Below are 15,515 nucleotides of genomic sequence, written 5' to 3'. Positions count from 1 at the left end.
AGCACACTTGCGCTTTTAAAAGATCTGTTTTCACCTGTCGCTCAGTCACAGACAATTCCTGATCTCATTTCTTGGTAATGAGATCTCACATCCTGCAGTGTTACTTGTTCTGCAGTACAGCAAATCATGCTCATAAATCTTGAGTATGACAGGAACCCTTTTATCAACCTGTAAATGCTGGAAACTTCACTTTTTTTTTTTACATTTTTTTTTTAGTATTTTCAAAGTCTGCCCTTTAAAAAAGTGCTCCAAAGCCTATCTGCCCTCTCTTCCACACTACATTTGACTAGTTTTACTTTGCATATTGATCTTCTTCAGGTCAAGTCAACTGAATTGTACTTCAAACTATTTTCTCTCTCTGCCAGCCAACAAATTGCCAAATGGTGGCTGTCATTTTTCACAAGTGATCAGTCTGAATATCAAGTCAGCCACCTAGGCTCATTACTATACGTGTGCTTGAGTTTACACATTATTTTAAAAAGCACGTCTCTTAACAAAAATAGGCACATCACTTCAGAAAGTTCTTACAGAGCAAGTGATGCCTTAGGGCTTCATAAAACAGTGGATGAGAAAGCTCAGAGAAGCGTAGCCTTCCTATCTGTCTTCTATCCACTTAAGCAATAGAAATAATGGAGTGACAGTGATTTTGCTTTCCTATGCTTCTCCATGCTTTGCATACTGAGAAAGATAGTGTGACTTAGTTGTTTTTTAATCCTTGAGTAGGGGGGTATTCTTGGCAATGCATGTATACTGAACTGTGTATTTTCTGAACAAAAGGAGTATGTTTTCTTCAAAAGATTTAAAATCCAGCATGAAATTTGAAAGACTTTTATAGGCAGTTTTAGATAAAACATTGGGAAAGCCTAGGCAATGGCAAAGATGTCTGCTGTAAGAAAGAGTATCYTGAGAGACCCTTTATGGCCAAGTGCAATTCTTGATAGTCAAGGAAAAGGTTTAAATCAATCTAATGCAGCACCCTGTTCTTCTGCACTGATTCTGGAAACCTGGAGGCTGAACTTCACAGCTGCTTTAAGTTGCTCCTACTGGTAATAACCATCAGGATTTGGTAATATGACAGGCAGAGGTTGGGTGGATGTAACAGTTCCTTGGCTCTGCCATGTGCAGACAGGCTGGAGTCTGAGGGGTGAGCGGTGCGAGAACCCAAAGCTGTCCAGCAGAGTCCTCGGGCCCTGAGACGAGCCACTGTCCTGTTGCCAAATGAGTGCAGCAGGGTTGAATCTGCTTCTCTCAGGACTTTCAGAAAGTAAAACTGACCTGTATTCAGCAGAGTGGGGGAAGGAAGGAACAAACTTTTACAGAGTGGAGAAGACCATGTGAAGAGAAAGATGGCAGTTTGGGGCAGGCTTGTTCTCTGCTGCTGCTTGTCAGCTAAGCAGCTTCGACTGGAAGTGGTGGAGGTTACCGGCACATGGCACTTCTGCAGACTTGGGCAGCTCTATTGAGGTATCTGAAGTTTGAGACAAAATTGTCAAATCAGAGTGTCTAGATGATGTATCACAAGGGATGCGAATAGAGTCCCTATGTGCTTGTGAGCACTTCCCTGGCCTCGAACCAGTTGGATCAGTTACATGTCCTGCCCCCTTTCACACCTAGCAGCCCCGCATGGGATGCAACCGAGGTGTCCCAAAGTATCACTGGAGCCCTTTGGGAGCAGAGACTCAGAAGCACATCATGGGACTGGACTCCAACTTGAACAAATCAACAGTTCTTCAGAAAGTCTTCTGTACCTGCATCTGTAGCTGTCTTTTTATCTGTGATGCTGCTTAAGGAAAAGATGAACCGATAATGCAAATGACATGCCTTGAGCAATATAAAGCAATGTTAATGCCTCTCTTCTAACTGCCAATCCAAGGAGACAGGATTTGTGTTTAATGACAATGATGTGCAATTTTTCTGGGGTAGGGGAAGTGTCTTTAGGGGTATATGTGAAATTATTCTGTGAATGCTGAGTGTACCTGTTCTAAAAGTTCTGGGTACCAAAACTGAGTTAGTCAACTCACAACAGTCTTACAGTGATCTTTCATGTCCAGTGGGTGTTTATTAAGGCTTTTAGAATATTCAGTGAATAGAAGCATTTTTCATGCACAAATTTAATATTTCTGCCCTAAAAAAGGCTTGATTAGCGAGTTATAAGCTGTAAGATTGATTGTATCTGCTCTGTTGAGAGGAGGGGTGGGGCGCGATGCAGTTTGCGGCCAGATGTGGGAAGCCCAAAGTATCCGCTGGGAGGGGATGGACCTGCTCTCGTACTGGTGTGGGGGATGAGGAGCAGAGARACGTGCATAAGGGAAGAGCTCCAGAGCAGCTGAAAGGGCTGTGGGGAAGAGTCTCTGCGAGAGGCCAGTGGAGCTGCAAGTGGTTACCTGGAGGCAGGGACAAAGCTCAGCAGGCCTTGTGATAGGATTGCAGACTGTGGTTGTGTGCTTATGGGGCACCTGGCACACCACTTCGGCCTCTTGTCCAGTGTGCACAGAAGACCATCAGCCTAGCGCTTGCCTTTAGGACAGCAATTGCATGAGTTAGGAAATGATTGCATCACTGCTGATCCTCCCTGGCCCCTGCTAGTCTGTACTGGGGACACTCTAGGGACAATGAGCAACATTACCGTATAAATAAGATAGGCTGGTAGCAGGAGGATTAAACTCTAAGCATGGCACCTTGCAAAGTCAGGCAAATAAAGCTGCTTTTAACTCCAGGAAATGCTCCTCTCTGCTCTTAATCTTCCTATGTTCCTTCATGTTTAAGGGAAGGAGGGAGTAAGAGCCACGCTCATCTACCTGGACGGTTTTCTTAACATAATGCTTCAGGAGGTGTCTGGTGCAATGCAAAGGGAAATAATCATATCCTTCCTGGCCTTGTCATTCAGTTGTTTTGCTGGGGGACTGGACTCCTGCTCTCCCAGAGTCAGCCTTGCAGTGTCACTGTGCTCCCCTTGGCTGGTTGGACATAATGCAGGCTTACCCAGGGCTTGTGCTGGCAGCATTTTTAGGATTTTGAAACCAGTCTTRCACAGGCATGAACTTTGATTTTTGGAGCCCTTTGAATTGCTGATACATACCAGCTGCAGCCTAATAATGGAAAGCTAATATCTGAACTGCTCTCATCTGTGTTGCACCCAGAAAAAGGAATACTTCCCCTTATTTAAAACAGTGCAGCAAAAGCAGATGTATTTAACAGCTTCCAAGGAGCTTCAAGTTTGACTCAGACATGCCTATAATGCCARCATACAGCTTTCCAGAAGGTTAGAAGGAAAGTTATAAATATATTTGATACATAATTCTGCAGCAGCAGCAGACAAATTTTATGATTTAGGCTGTTCCTTCTGCTGGTTTCTTTGCAAAAGCTTAGGCTGGTTGCTAGGCAACTGGCATTAAAAAAAAGTAMATTTCTCTTTGCATTGCAGGCAAGAACCTTGGGAGCAACAGAGGCCTCAGATGGCTCCTTAAATAGCATTGGTAGGGAATGGAAGTTAAAATATTGAACCTTCATTGGTTAAAGATCTTGTTACAAAGGTCAGCCATCTAGGGGATGCTCAATAGTTTGGTTTCTTTTGGTGCAAAGGAAAGATTAGAAGGAGTGTGTGCATGTGCTGTAGATAGTACAACAAATGGAAATTTCCAAGGATTCCTGACTGTCAAGCAGATTACATAGGTGGGCTGTATAACTGCCTTCAGACTTAATTCTCTTGTCTTGACAAAAGTGTAAAGGGTGATGTTGCTCACATCAGGGACAAATTTAAGGTTTTTAAATCCTAGAATTTAGCAGGTACTTCTAAAAGTGAATATTTGAAGCTGCTTAACTCTAATGCTCCTATTAGCTAAACACAGGCTAAAAGAAAAGGGATGAATTGATCCCTGTGTTGAGAGAAGTAAATGCTATAGGGGAATCATGTTCATGCTGAGGGCTTCACAGAAATGTAGAAATTCAATGGGAAGTTATCGTCGGAACAAGTAATTCAGAAGTTCTCAATTGCTGGCTCACTCACTCATGTTGTCTTCCCTTGTCGGTCCAAGGCCATTATAGCTAGATGGCTGTGAATCTCAGGATGCAGGGAATACTAATTAATACTAATCTTGCATATTGATGAAAGATTCTCCCTGCTTCCCCATGATCCCTTTGAGATAGTGCAGCTTGTAAGATAGGACTATTCTGGAAATAAAGCAATTTTAGTTGTGGAGACTCATCTGTACCCTGAATTGCAAGGTGAATTGGGACTTAGGCTACTAAGTCCACATTCTTGTGGAAACTTTTCCCCTCTGGCTGAAGGTGTTGCCAAAAAAGCAAAAGGGCAGAAAGGTTTTGGGGACCTCTGCAAAAGTTAAGCAGCTGTTTGTGGTGTGTCAGGTCTGCTTGACATGATTTACTGTCTAGAAATTCCTCCTCCCTTTAACAACATTCATGGTTTCTTTATCTTCTGAATATGAAATAATTTCTCTTACATCCTTATTTTCCTTTGTTGCTTTGGTAGGGGTGGGAGAGAAGAGTAGGGGAAAGACTGATTAATAAATAGTGTTGGAGTGAGCAAGGAATACCAGCATTTGGACAGCATCCATACATTTATGTAAATTGATGACAAAATCTCTTTAGCCTTTTGGAAGGGTAAGCAAAAAAACTCCCTGTAAGCTGTTCTTCTTTCTATGCTGGTCATAGGCAAGCATCTTTGAAGTGTATGCTTGCACACTTCATTATATAATTAGGAAATGAGGAAGGAGGATTGTGTTTAATACTTGGATAGAAGTTTTTCCTTACATTACAACTCCCTTGTAGGATTCAAAACCATGGGAGATGTAATTACTCAGGTGAAAGTGTCTTTTTCTCCACCCTTCTCCTCCCTTTGATTTCTCACTGCAGATTGACAGCCCTGCCCCCTCATAATGAATGTGGTACACAGAGCTCTTTCAAAAGTCTGTATTGAAAGCAGCCATTTATTGGTATTGCCCATTGCTTCTCAGCAACTGTCTTTACTAATTTTCTTTTCAGAAATTATTGTGGAACATGCTGTTATCTCTGCAGAAGGAAAATATTGTATGCAAGTAGATTGGGTTTGGGAAAAATGTGATAAACAGCCTCCTATAGATATTAGATTTAAACACAAAACAGTGGTGCCATGTCATTCCCATGTCTCCACTGCAAAAACCACAAGGTTGTTGGTAAAAGAAGGATGGAGATGCCCAAATGAGCTAATAAAGATTCTTAAGATTCCTTACACAGTTTACTTTTTTTAATTGCTGAATATTCCCATCAAGGCAGTATTTTCATTCCATAACCCTGATTTGAGCTCTGTTCCTTGTTGTCCATAACAAAAGGAGACTGCTTATGAATCTGCTTAAACTTGATGAGGATCCTGAAGCTGGAACTCCTACATTAGACCTCCCACAGAAAAAGGTGAACCCCCCATGAGGCAGCTATTGGCGAGCTTGTCATTTCTCTTTAAGCTGTGTCTGTTTAATGGGTATATGGGGGGGGGGGGGGAGGGAATGACAGACTTAAAAGCCTTTCTCCCAGAGAGAAGCCAAATGAGACCCAGAGGCAAATTCCTGACTTCCTAAAATTCTTGGGAACTGGTTCCAGTGCAATGTTTATAACCCAGCAATTAGAAAGCCAAACTGAAAGAACTTAAATCCTGGCCTGAATTTTGATGTGAGCCCCTCTGAAGCTCAGAATTATTAGTAAGAAGCATGAACTCCCTTGGAGTTCAAGCTCTGCTCAAAACATGCCTCACCAATAAATCTAATTATTATTGCCTTGCAGTGCTTCTCACAAACAATGCACTTGGCTGCCTGGTCCACCCACACTAAGTGAAAGAATATGAACGTTTTAATTATCAGATTATTTCAATGTTATACAAACACTGCTTCATATTAAATATTTTTACAAACCAATGACACATCTGTATTCAGTTCTCTGAGTGAATGATATTTGCTCCCTGCCTACTAATGCCTGTAATTAATATCTCTAAAGCACCTTGATATTATATTTTACGCCAGTCTCCTCTAAGTAAGGTCACTGTGAGAGTGGGATATTCTTTCTACTGCCATTCCTTGGCTAACATTTTCATCTATATATAATTTCTGCTGAGTAAGCTCCCAAGGTGAAATTAATTTTTAAAATGCAGCTGGGGAGAAAGACTTCATACCACCCTGTTTCTGAAACCATTCCTGGTCCATATGTATAACTGCAAATTTTATGAACTTGTTTCAAGTGACATAGCTCCACAAATGTTTTAGAAACACTGTAGAAACTGTAGCTCTCGCTTTGTAAATTAATGTTCAGAAGATTGTGAGTGCATGTGGTAAAGTAACTCTGCTCATAAGACAKTTGGGCATAGACACAGGGCTGGATTTTCTGCTTTGCTGCATTCAGTAGTCGCAGTTGTGCCGTTGCCTCCTGAAGAGATTCTGGACAGAACTGACAAGTGCTCCGCAGTTTAAGGCTAGCGGAGACTGCATAATTGGCCTGTGTCCTAAGGACCAGCCTTACTCAATGGACAGACTGCAAACAAGGAGGAAACAGAGTTCAAGAGGAACTGGCAAGGAGTCGGGTTTTATCACTTCTGTTCTGGTATAGACCCAGAAAGATCTTACAACTATGGCCTAAATTAAAACAGGCCACTGGTGGCTCTGGCTTGTGCTAGTGCTGGCTGTGCTGACCCAAGGGGCTGTAACTAGCTCCCAGGTGCCTCCTGCTTTCCCTGCCGTCAAGCTGCTTACGTAGAACTGAGAAACCACCACCAAGTTTGATTTGTATCCCTTTTTTAAAAGGCGCAACACTATGGACAGTACAGTCTTTTGTATACTCGGCCTTCGTAGTTCACTTTTACATGATGAGGTAACAGGGGCTGGGGGTGTTGTTCAGCTGCATATACACTGACTGAGTATGATGCACATAGTGCTGCTACACTGCTCAGGCTCTCTGAGCTGGCCTCAAAATACCTGTGGGGCTGGAATATAGGCAGGAGGGCAGGAAGGACGTATGTCAGGCTAGGACCCTTCTGGGACTAGTCTAGCTTTTATAGCTCATCCAACAGTGGTACTGGGAACACCACTTCCCTACAGTGCAGGTAGCATCCTATAAAAGAGGAGTAAAATGCTGTTGAAACCTGAGACACTATTTCTTCTAAACAAAAGGTGTCAAGAAGTTTCATTCTTGGAGAGATACTAGTCATCTAGTAACAGCAGAGTGCAGTGATGAGTTTGCATTTCTTTCTCTGCCTTTTCCTTACTACCTCAGGACTCATATAGTGGCTTTGAGCRGTGTGAGGTAACAATGTGAGCTCTAGAACAGAGTATTGGGTCTCATCTTTGCCCTGAGACAGACTTTCCTTCTGGCTTTAGACAAATTGTTGAATCATGCATTTGCAATTATAAAACAGCAAATATTTTGATACTTTTCTTAGTCTTATGCTCTACGTAGAACAGCCTTGAGAATCTAGGACATGCTGTTGCTCTTCCTTAGACCAAGTAGCAGGTACCCAAGCTTTTGGAGGAGGGTGGTTTGAGTTCTGCTGCTGTGGGGCTCTTATGTGTATTGTGTTACAATACTCATCTCTCCCTTTGCATGTGCAGGGCTGCTGTACATCTGTTTTTCCCTTTTCCCAGTCTCCCTTCCAAGCAAATTCTTACCCAGGCTTTTGAATCCCTTAGCAAGAACTGGACCTTCAGTTCTGTGGAGAAATGAGGAGGCAGGCTCAGCCAGCTCTGGTATGGTGTGAGGGAGGGGAAGTGCTGATAACCAGTGGGAGTGTGAAGCTGCAGTTAGGACTACCAATTGTATGGGATTAGAGCAGGCTCCAAACTCAGCATCGTGTGCTGACAGGGACTCTGGTGGGGAGGGCCCTTGGGCATCAGAGAGATGGCCAGGAGCTGGTACRAGTGGCCATTCGTGTGGCTCTGCAGGCTTCTATTAATGCATTTACTGCTCTCCTGTAATATAGAAAGGCCATAACTACTTAATTTGCTTCTGAAAGCGAGCTCTCAGAGGGAGTGGGAGAGCCTTTGTGTCTTGGGACAGTGGGAAAGAGTTTAGGAGGAACTGGGAATGTAAGGAGAAATTCTGAGAAAAGAAAACTTCCCCTGGAGCTCATGAATGAGAGAATTTGGGGGGCTCTGGGTCCTGTAATGAGGGTGTTGGAAACTTCTAAGACTGTGGTCCAGGTGGAATGGGGTGGGCTAGAAAATAGTGGTAGGGCAACTTCTGTCAGATCCCCATCTGCTGATCACACCTTCTGATCAGCATCTCAGACTATACTTTTCCTCATTCCCCTTTAAACTTTCTGAAATATGGCAGTCCTGAGTACGTGCTATAAAGAGCAGTCAATGTTTGTAGAGCACGTTAAATATCAAAAGGGCTATGTAACTGCTAAGCTTAGTAAGCATTACTCATTAATGGTAACCTAACATCAGCAAGACAGCAAGAGTTCAATGGGCTTTCTTTCCAATATGCTACATAAACTACCCGCATGAAATTCATTCTTCTCCCTGCTGAACAATATACTGCTCTGCAGTTGCCTCCTCCACCCTTTACATGGTGGGATCTCAGCTGTATTGTTGCATGTTCTGGAACTGGAGAGGGCAAAAACCAAAATCTACAGAACAGAGACTAATTTAGCTGCACAAACCTCTATTTAGTTGGCCCAAGTGCAATGTACTGAAGGATAATCTCTTTGTGATCTTTTTTTGGCTTACCGGAAGATGATTGTGTGGAAGGGACAACTGTTGCAGAATTCTTGTGCATTGGGAGAACACAGTTAAAATAATCAGTGTGTTAACATCTGAGGAAAACTGTTTTTTGTAAAGTGCACAACCAGGACTGGTTCTTTGGCATGTTTCCTCTGGGTGTAGGAAGAGTGTGTGTTTGTGTGTGCATGCATGCACGTGTGTACATGTATGTATGAAGGTGGGACTAAAGTTGCTAACTTGTTGCTGACACATTATTCTTTACTTCACATCACCATTTTGTGCGTTTCACTGAAATATCTTGCTTGGGCTCTGTAATAGCATTGTCTAATCAGCCTTTTTTATTTCTACTACCTCTCTCCTCCTCCTCTAGTCAGCATATGCTGTGTCAGTGCTCAAAGAGTGTGCTAAGCTGCGACCTACCGATCCCACTGTTCCTCTTCTGGCTGCCAAGGTCTGCATTGGGCCACTGCACTGGGTAAGCAAACTGATGCAATTCTTATGTAATGTATTAGGTACTGCAGTGACAGTGCCATAGTGTAGTTGAGGGGGGTGGGGGAAGGAGGAGAAGGGGAATTCCCATTAAAAATCTCATAAACATGCACATGTATGCATCTAAACAAACAGAAATTCAGCAAGAAATTTTGCAATGAGTCTGAACTGAACTGAGTTTTGCTGACACATTAAACAAAGGTTGTGTGTGGGGGAGAAGCCATAACAGCCTGGGGACTGCTTCTTCAAGCGAATATCCAGAGTTGAATTGGCCRTCCTTGTAGCCCCTGGAAGACAAAAGTTAATCATTGTAAGTGGATCTGGTCGTTGGACTGCTAGACAGTTCAGCTCTGCTGGACGACTCARTCCTTTGTTCTTGAAGCTGCTGTGTCAGTGTTTTCTGTTCTGGATGTGTTAATGTATGCCCCAGAAGCAGAGTGGGAGTGGAAGTCTGTGCCGGTGAAATTTTGATTATTCCAAGGAGCAGAAACATCTGTCAGTCTTTTTGCTGCTTGGTTTAATTAATTGAATGACAGCCTGCTGTTTTCACCTCTGTCCTCACCACAAGGTGTCCCTGCAGTCAGTGAAGGATTATAGTTGCTAATGTAAGTAAAACAAAGATGCAGGAAAGCATGAAAGAAAATACCAGAAGAATCTGCCCAGATTTTGGGAAAAATTGTAGAGACTAAATTTGTTGTTCCCTACCCCCTTCCCCCACCAATCACCTACATCACTATTTGATGCAAGTCTATTATTCAGCTGAACTTAATTGTGTTAGATCAGTGAGGAGATCTGGTCATGTATGTTTTTGAATGAACTATGCTGTTCTGAATTATAATGATCATATGTGATCATTATAATGATCATTATAAGATCATATGTGATTCAGCAAAAATTGGTAAGCCTCTTGCTATAGGAAAAAATCTTTCAGGTCTGAGGGCCTTGAGAGAAGCCTTGCTGAATTTACCCAACCCATCTCTGTTCTTCAGTGCGATTTTGCTCTCCTGTACCTTTAGCTCGGTATCTCTGTTTTGAGGGCTGAAAGTTTTATACACAGTGAATCTCTTTTTTAATGAAACAAAAATGGTTTTCCTTATTCTTAGATTTCAAAACAGTATGTAAGTCAGACAGAAGATCTGTGTTGAACATTCTTATTATCTCAATTGATGCAGTTTTCAAAGCAAGGTTGGCTTGTCATTAGTCTAAAACATCATCAAGAATGTTTTTAAATATTTCTCTGTAGGCTCTGAAGCTAGAGGAGCTTCATGGGCTAAATGCCTGCACTCACACGGAGCCATAGTGCGGGACTGCAAGGCCATGATGCCCCCCTAGCAGTTCTACAGTCTCAACTCTTGTCAGGAGAAAAAAAACCCAGCAGAATAGTCGTTAAATTTAGGGAAAAATCTTTCTCTGAGATCAGGCTAATTTTTGCCTAGGAGCTTGAATTTTGATAAGGAAGACAAACTTGGGGTCTTTGTATTGCAAATGATCCTCCTACTCTTCTGCCTTTCTGCTTTGTGAACATGGATCTGACAAGGAGGAGGCACTGGAGCCGCAGTGTGAATGAGGGGAGGAGCTCTGCTGATACTTGCAACTAAAGAAGAACTGGTTGGGAACCTGAAGGCTGGGGCAGCCTTGGCTGCAGACCATGAGAGGGTAAAGTTTCAGGATCCTGAGAGGAGGGAACAAGCCAAATAGCAGAATCACAATCCTAGACTTCAGGAGAGCAAACTTTGGCCTCTTCAGGAATCTGCTTGGAAGAATCCCATGGTTTATGGTCCTGGGGAGAAGAGGGGTCCAGAAGAGCTGGCTGATTTTCAAGGATCACCTCCTCTAAGCTCAAGAAAGGTCCATCCTGGTGTACAGGAAGTTAAGCAAGTAGCTGCAGCAGGAGGCCTGCATAGATGAATGAGAAAATCCTAACTAAAGTCAAATGTAAAAGGGAGGATGCAAGAGGTGGAAGTAGGGACAGGGGACCTGGGAGGAATATAGAGACACTGTCCAAATGTGCAGGGGCAGTGTTAGGAAAGCCAAAGCTTGTCTGGAGTTGAATCTGGTAAGGATGTGAATGGCAAAAAGAAAGGCTTCTACAGGTATATCCACAGCAAGAGGAAAACTAGGGAAAATGTGGACCTGGTCCTGAATGGAACCTGGTGACAAAGAACACGCAGAAGGCTGAGGTACTCATTGCCTTCTTTGCCATAGTTTTTATTGGTAACATTTGCCCTCAGGTATCCCAGACCTCTGAAACCAGTGGGGAAAGTCTGGAGCAAGGAAGACTTGCCCTCAGTGAGGAAGACTTGCTCTCAGTGGAGGAGGATCAAGTTAGGGAACACTTAAGCAGATTGGATGAACACAAGTCTGTGGGACCTGATGGGATATACCCATGAGTGCCAAGGCACCTGACCGATGTCATTGTGAGGGCATTCTCAATAACCTTTGAAAAGTCATGGTGATCAGGGGAGATTCCTGAGGACTGGAAGAAAATAAGTGCTACTCCCCTCTTCAAGAGGGGCAAGGAGGAGAAAAATATTCCTTGGAAAAAACTTCTAAATCTTTTAAGGACAAGAAAGTGATTGGGAGTAGTCAGCATAGATTTACAAAGGGGAAATCATGCTTGATCCACCTCATACCCTTCTACAATGAGATGACTGRCTTAGTGGATGAAGGGAAAGCAGCAGATGTTGTTTTTCTGGACTTTAGCAAAGCTTACAGCAGTCTACCATAACATTCTTTTAGACAAATGATGAAGTGTAGTCTAGATAAGTGGTCAGGGAGGTGGATTGAAAACTGGCTGATCTGCAGATCTCAACRGGTTGTGATCAGTGGCATGAAGTCCAGCTGGAGGTCAGTGACTAGTGGTGTACCCTGGGGGACTGATACTTGGGCCAATACTGCTTAAATACTTTATGGTTGATATGGATAAAGGGGCAGAGTGCACCCTCAGTAAGCTTGCAGATGTTGCAAAATCAGGAGGAGCAGTTGATAAACAAGATGCTTGTGCTGCTACTCAGAGGGACCTCAGCAGGCTGGAGGATGTGGCCAACAGGAATCTCATGAAGTTCAGCAAAAGGAAATGCCAAGTCCTGCCCCTAGGAAGAAATAACCAAACACTGGGCTACCGATCAGCTGGAAGGGAGATTTGCAGAAAAGGACCTGGGAGTCCGGGTGGACACCAACTTGACCATGAGCCAGCAATGTGCCCTTGTGGCAAAGACTACCAACAGCATCCTGGGCTGCATTAGGCGGAGTGTCACCAGCAGGTCGAGGCTGATGATCCTTCCCCTCTAGTCAGTACTGGTGGGGCTGTATTTGGAGTGCTGTGTCCAGTGCTGGGCTCCCTGGTACAAGAGAGATGCAGATATAGGGGAGCGAGTCCAGTGAAGGGCTACAGAGATGATTAAAGGACTGGAGCACCTGACATACAAGGACAGTCTGAGAAAGTTGTGATTTGTTTAACCAGGCGAAGAGAAGGTTCAGAGGGGATCTTATTAATGTGTATAAACACATGATGGGGAGAAGATGATGGAGTCAGACTTTTCTTAGTGGTACCAAGTGACAGCGTGAGAGGTTACAGTCCCAAATTGGAATACAGGAAATTAAACTTACACATAAACAAAGAACTTYTTTTTACTGTAAGGGTGATTGAACACTGAAACAGGTTGCCGAGAGAGTTTGTGGAGTCTCCATTCTTGGATATATTCAAAACCCAAATGGGTGTCAGAAACCTCCTCTAGTGTACCCTGCCATGAGAAGGGGGCTGAACCAGATGACTTCCAGAGGTTCTTTCCAACCTCTGTAATTCCATGATCTATCATGAACACTAGAGTCTCTGTTCCAGCTATTAAACTTCACAACAGACAGCAAATAACAAATCTCTGACCTCAAAGCCAGTACTCTAACCACTTCTAAACATAAGCAGTGGTTTCAGGAAGGCTGTGGTCTCTTAATACTTGCTAAACACGTGGTCTCTGCTGTAACTAGCCTTCAGACAAAATTTAAATACAGTGAATGCATCTTTTAAGATTCAGTGCTAAAATCCATGGCATGATCTTTAACAAGATCAGTGAAGTTCTAGTGAAGACACTCTACCAGAGTCATTGGTATTCATTGAGGTGAAAGGACCAGGTTTCTGTACTGTGAGAAAAGAAATGGCATAGAATCCTTCTTTCGCATATGTTAGCTCAGCACTTATCCAGTTCTCAGTACTAAGGGCTGAATTTCAAATTGTGCCCTTATACTGTGTCTGCCACCTGTGATGGATGAAGAGTTGAATGTACAATTRCAAGCCCAAATTTAAGGTATTTCCATGCCAGGTAACTTATGATTTGTCCTCCTCATTGCTGTTTCTCACAACATCCTTTTGGATCTGCTAGCACAGCCAGTATGTAAAGAATACATCTTCTTTTTAATTGTCCCTATAGCAAGGTAATTCAGCCACAACTCTGTCCTCAGGCAGTCCAGTATCTCCAGATTTCATATACATGCCAGGTGATAAAGCAACCATGTAACCCTAAATAAATAGGAGAAAGAAGGGAAAAAGTTCTCCAACTACTGTTTTGACTGTGTGAAACACTCTTCAGTAGTTTTGGATCAGACCCTTGCCCAGAACTGGGGTGCAGTCTGAAATGCAAATGTTATTTCACAAGAGCCTCATCTTACTGCAGTTGTCACCTCGAGTAGAGTCTTACGGACTAAAACTGAATGAAAAATCCCTCTGCCCTCTTCCTTTCACTTAGTGGTTTGTGCTCTACCCTTATGCCAAACTTTTGATGAGACTGTACAAGCCTTATAATTAGAGGTAGTGAGAGGGAAATTTGAGCATTTTTTTAAGAAAAAAATGAAATGGTAGGTTCCTACATCTAATAGTTAAAGAGGTGCTTGTAATATTACTGGCAAACTCCTTTGCCTAATAAAGACCTTCCTGCTTAGGAGAGCTGTTTTTCTAAATGTCATCCTTACAGTAATTATTTGCATTTAAATTACATGGCAATCAAATCAGAATTGAATCATTTAAACTGGAAGTGAACAAGTTAATGCCAGTATAAATAGAGAACAGGATAGACAGGGCACTGGAACAGTTTAACAGTTTATATATTACATATTAACAGTCAAACACTCAAACATACCTTGCTTTTCAGAACATAAAATATGATTTCTCAATTAGGAAATATATCTATGTACTTGATTGCTGGCTAGTCAGGAAAAGGGTGAAATCTGATCATGATTTATACAAATGAAACAGCTAATTTATATCTTCTGCATCTGCCTGCTATATGCTTTTGGTGCAGTATTGTACGCAATTTGTTTATAGTCCACAGAAGAGCAGTGTGGTGGGTTTGTTTGTTTTTTTGTTTTGTTTTGTTTTGCTAGTAGCTGACATAATTTAATCATTTATTCTGCTGGTTAGTTGCAGAATGTCATGAGGAGCACAGAACAGTTTCTTTCCTGATGAATCAGACAGTCATTTAACTTGTATTGCTGGTTTGTTCATGGTATCTCAGCACGCTTTAAGAACCAAAAATAAATATTAATTGAAATGTACTTTAGTGACATACAACATTGAGGATGCCCAAATCAGATGAAATAATCTTTCAGTGCGGAATAAATCAAAATAAAAACATACTTTCATAATGTGTCATGCAAATCGATATGTAACAGATCCTGATGTGGAAAAGAGCTGAACACCCCCAGCTTCTATTGTGACAGTATAACCAAATTATTAGCTGATGTAAGTTGGCACTGCTTCACTGGTATATTGCTGGCACCATGCTGGTTTACACCAGCGGCTGATCTGCCCTCACCAGCCCTAGCTTTCAGGATTGGGCCTGCAATAAACAGCTGAGTGAGATAAGCAATGTTTTGATCATCTTGTTTTCAAATTACAGATTTTCACAAATAAAAACAATGCAGGTGGAACAGCAAATCAATATTCCATTAGTTCTAAAGCTTATGCCGGTTGTCCTAGAGAAGCAAAAAAACTCCAAAACATGTGCATCCATATAGATCATGCTTGTCTGGCCAAGATGCAGCTGGATCTGTACTTGATAAAGTCCATGAGATATGGAAGCTTTCAGCAAAATTGGAACTTTCATTTTATACCATATCTAGCACATTGCACAGGTGTATTGTAAATGTTTTAGTGTGTTCAACATCACTTTTAAGGCACTATGCTCCCTAGCACTCCTAGTTTGCCAGAGTTTCAGCACAACCATTTTCCTAACTCGTATGTGAATGATTCTAGCAAGTGAACAGAAAGCCCATTTGTCTTTAGCCATCTGTTTTTTAGCTTTCCAGAAAGTGCTGTGAAATGTTCGACTATGGAAG

At 42.4% G+C, this 15,515-nt stretch overlaps 1 protein-coding gene across 8 annotated transcripts in view; it reads left to right on the top strand.

Annotated features, from left to right (window-relative positions):
- TTC7A (tetratricopeptide repeat domain 7A) overlaps window positions 1-15,515 on the top strand; it is a 192,874-nt gene that overhangs the window by 55,385 nt on the left and 121,974 nt on the right. For all 8 annotated transcript variants that reach the window (XM_026059482.1, XM_026059485.1, XM_026059481.1 and 5 more), the window contains one exon: window positions 9,070-9,174. In XM_026059482.1, the coding sequence (XP_025915267.1) occupies window positions 9,070-9,174 (105 nt within the window). The remainder of the gene's footprint in view (window positions 1-9,069; window positions 9,175-15,515) is intronic.

The sequence above is a fragment of the Apteryx rowi genome, unplaced genomic scaffold, assembly GCF_003343035.1.
Source record: "Apteryx rowi isolate R43461 unplaced genomic scaffold, aptRow1 scaffold_158, whole genome shotgun sequence".
NCBI classification, from domain to species: domain Eukaryota; kingdom Metazoa; phylum Chordata; class Aves; order Apterygiformes; family Apterygidae; genus Apteryx; species Apteryx rowi.
Note: the sequence above shows the minus strand (reverse complement) of the source record. Positions and strands in the feature narration are given on the sequence as shown.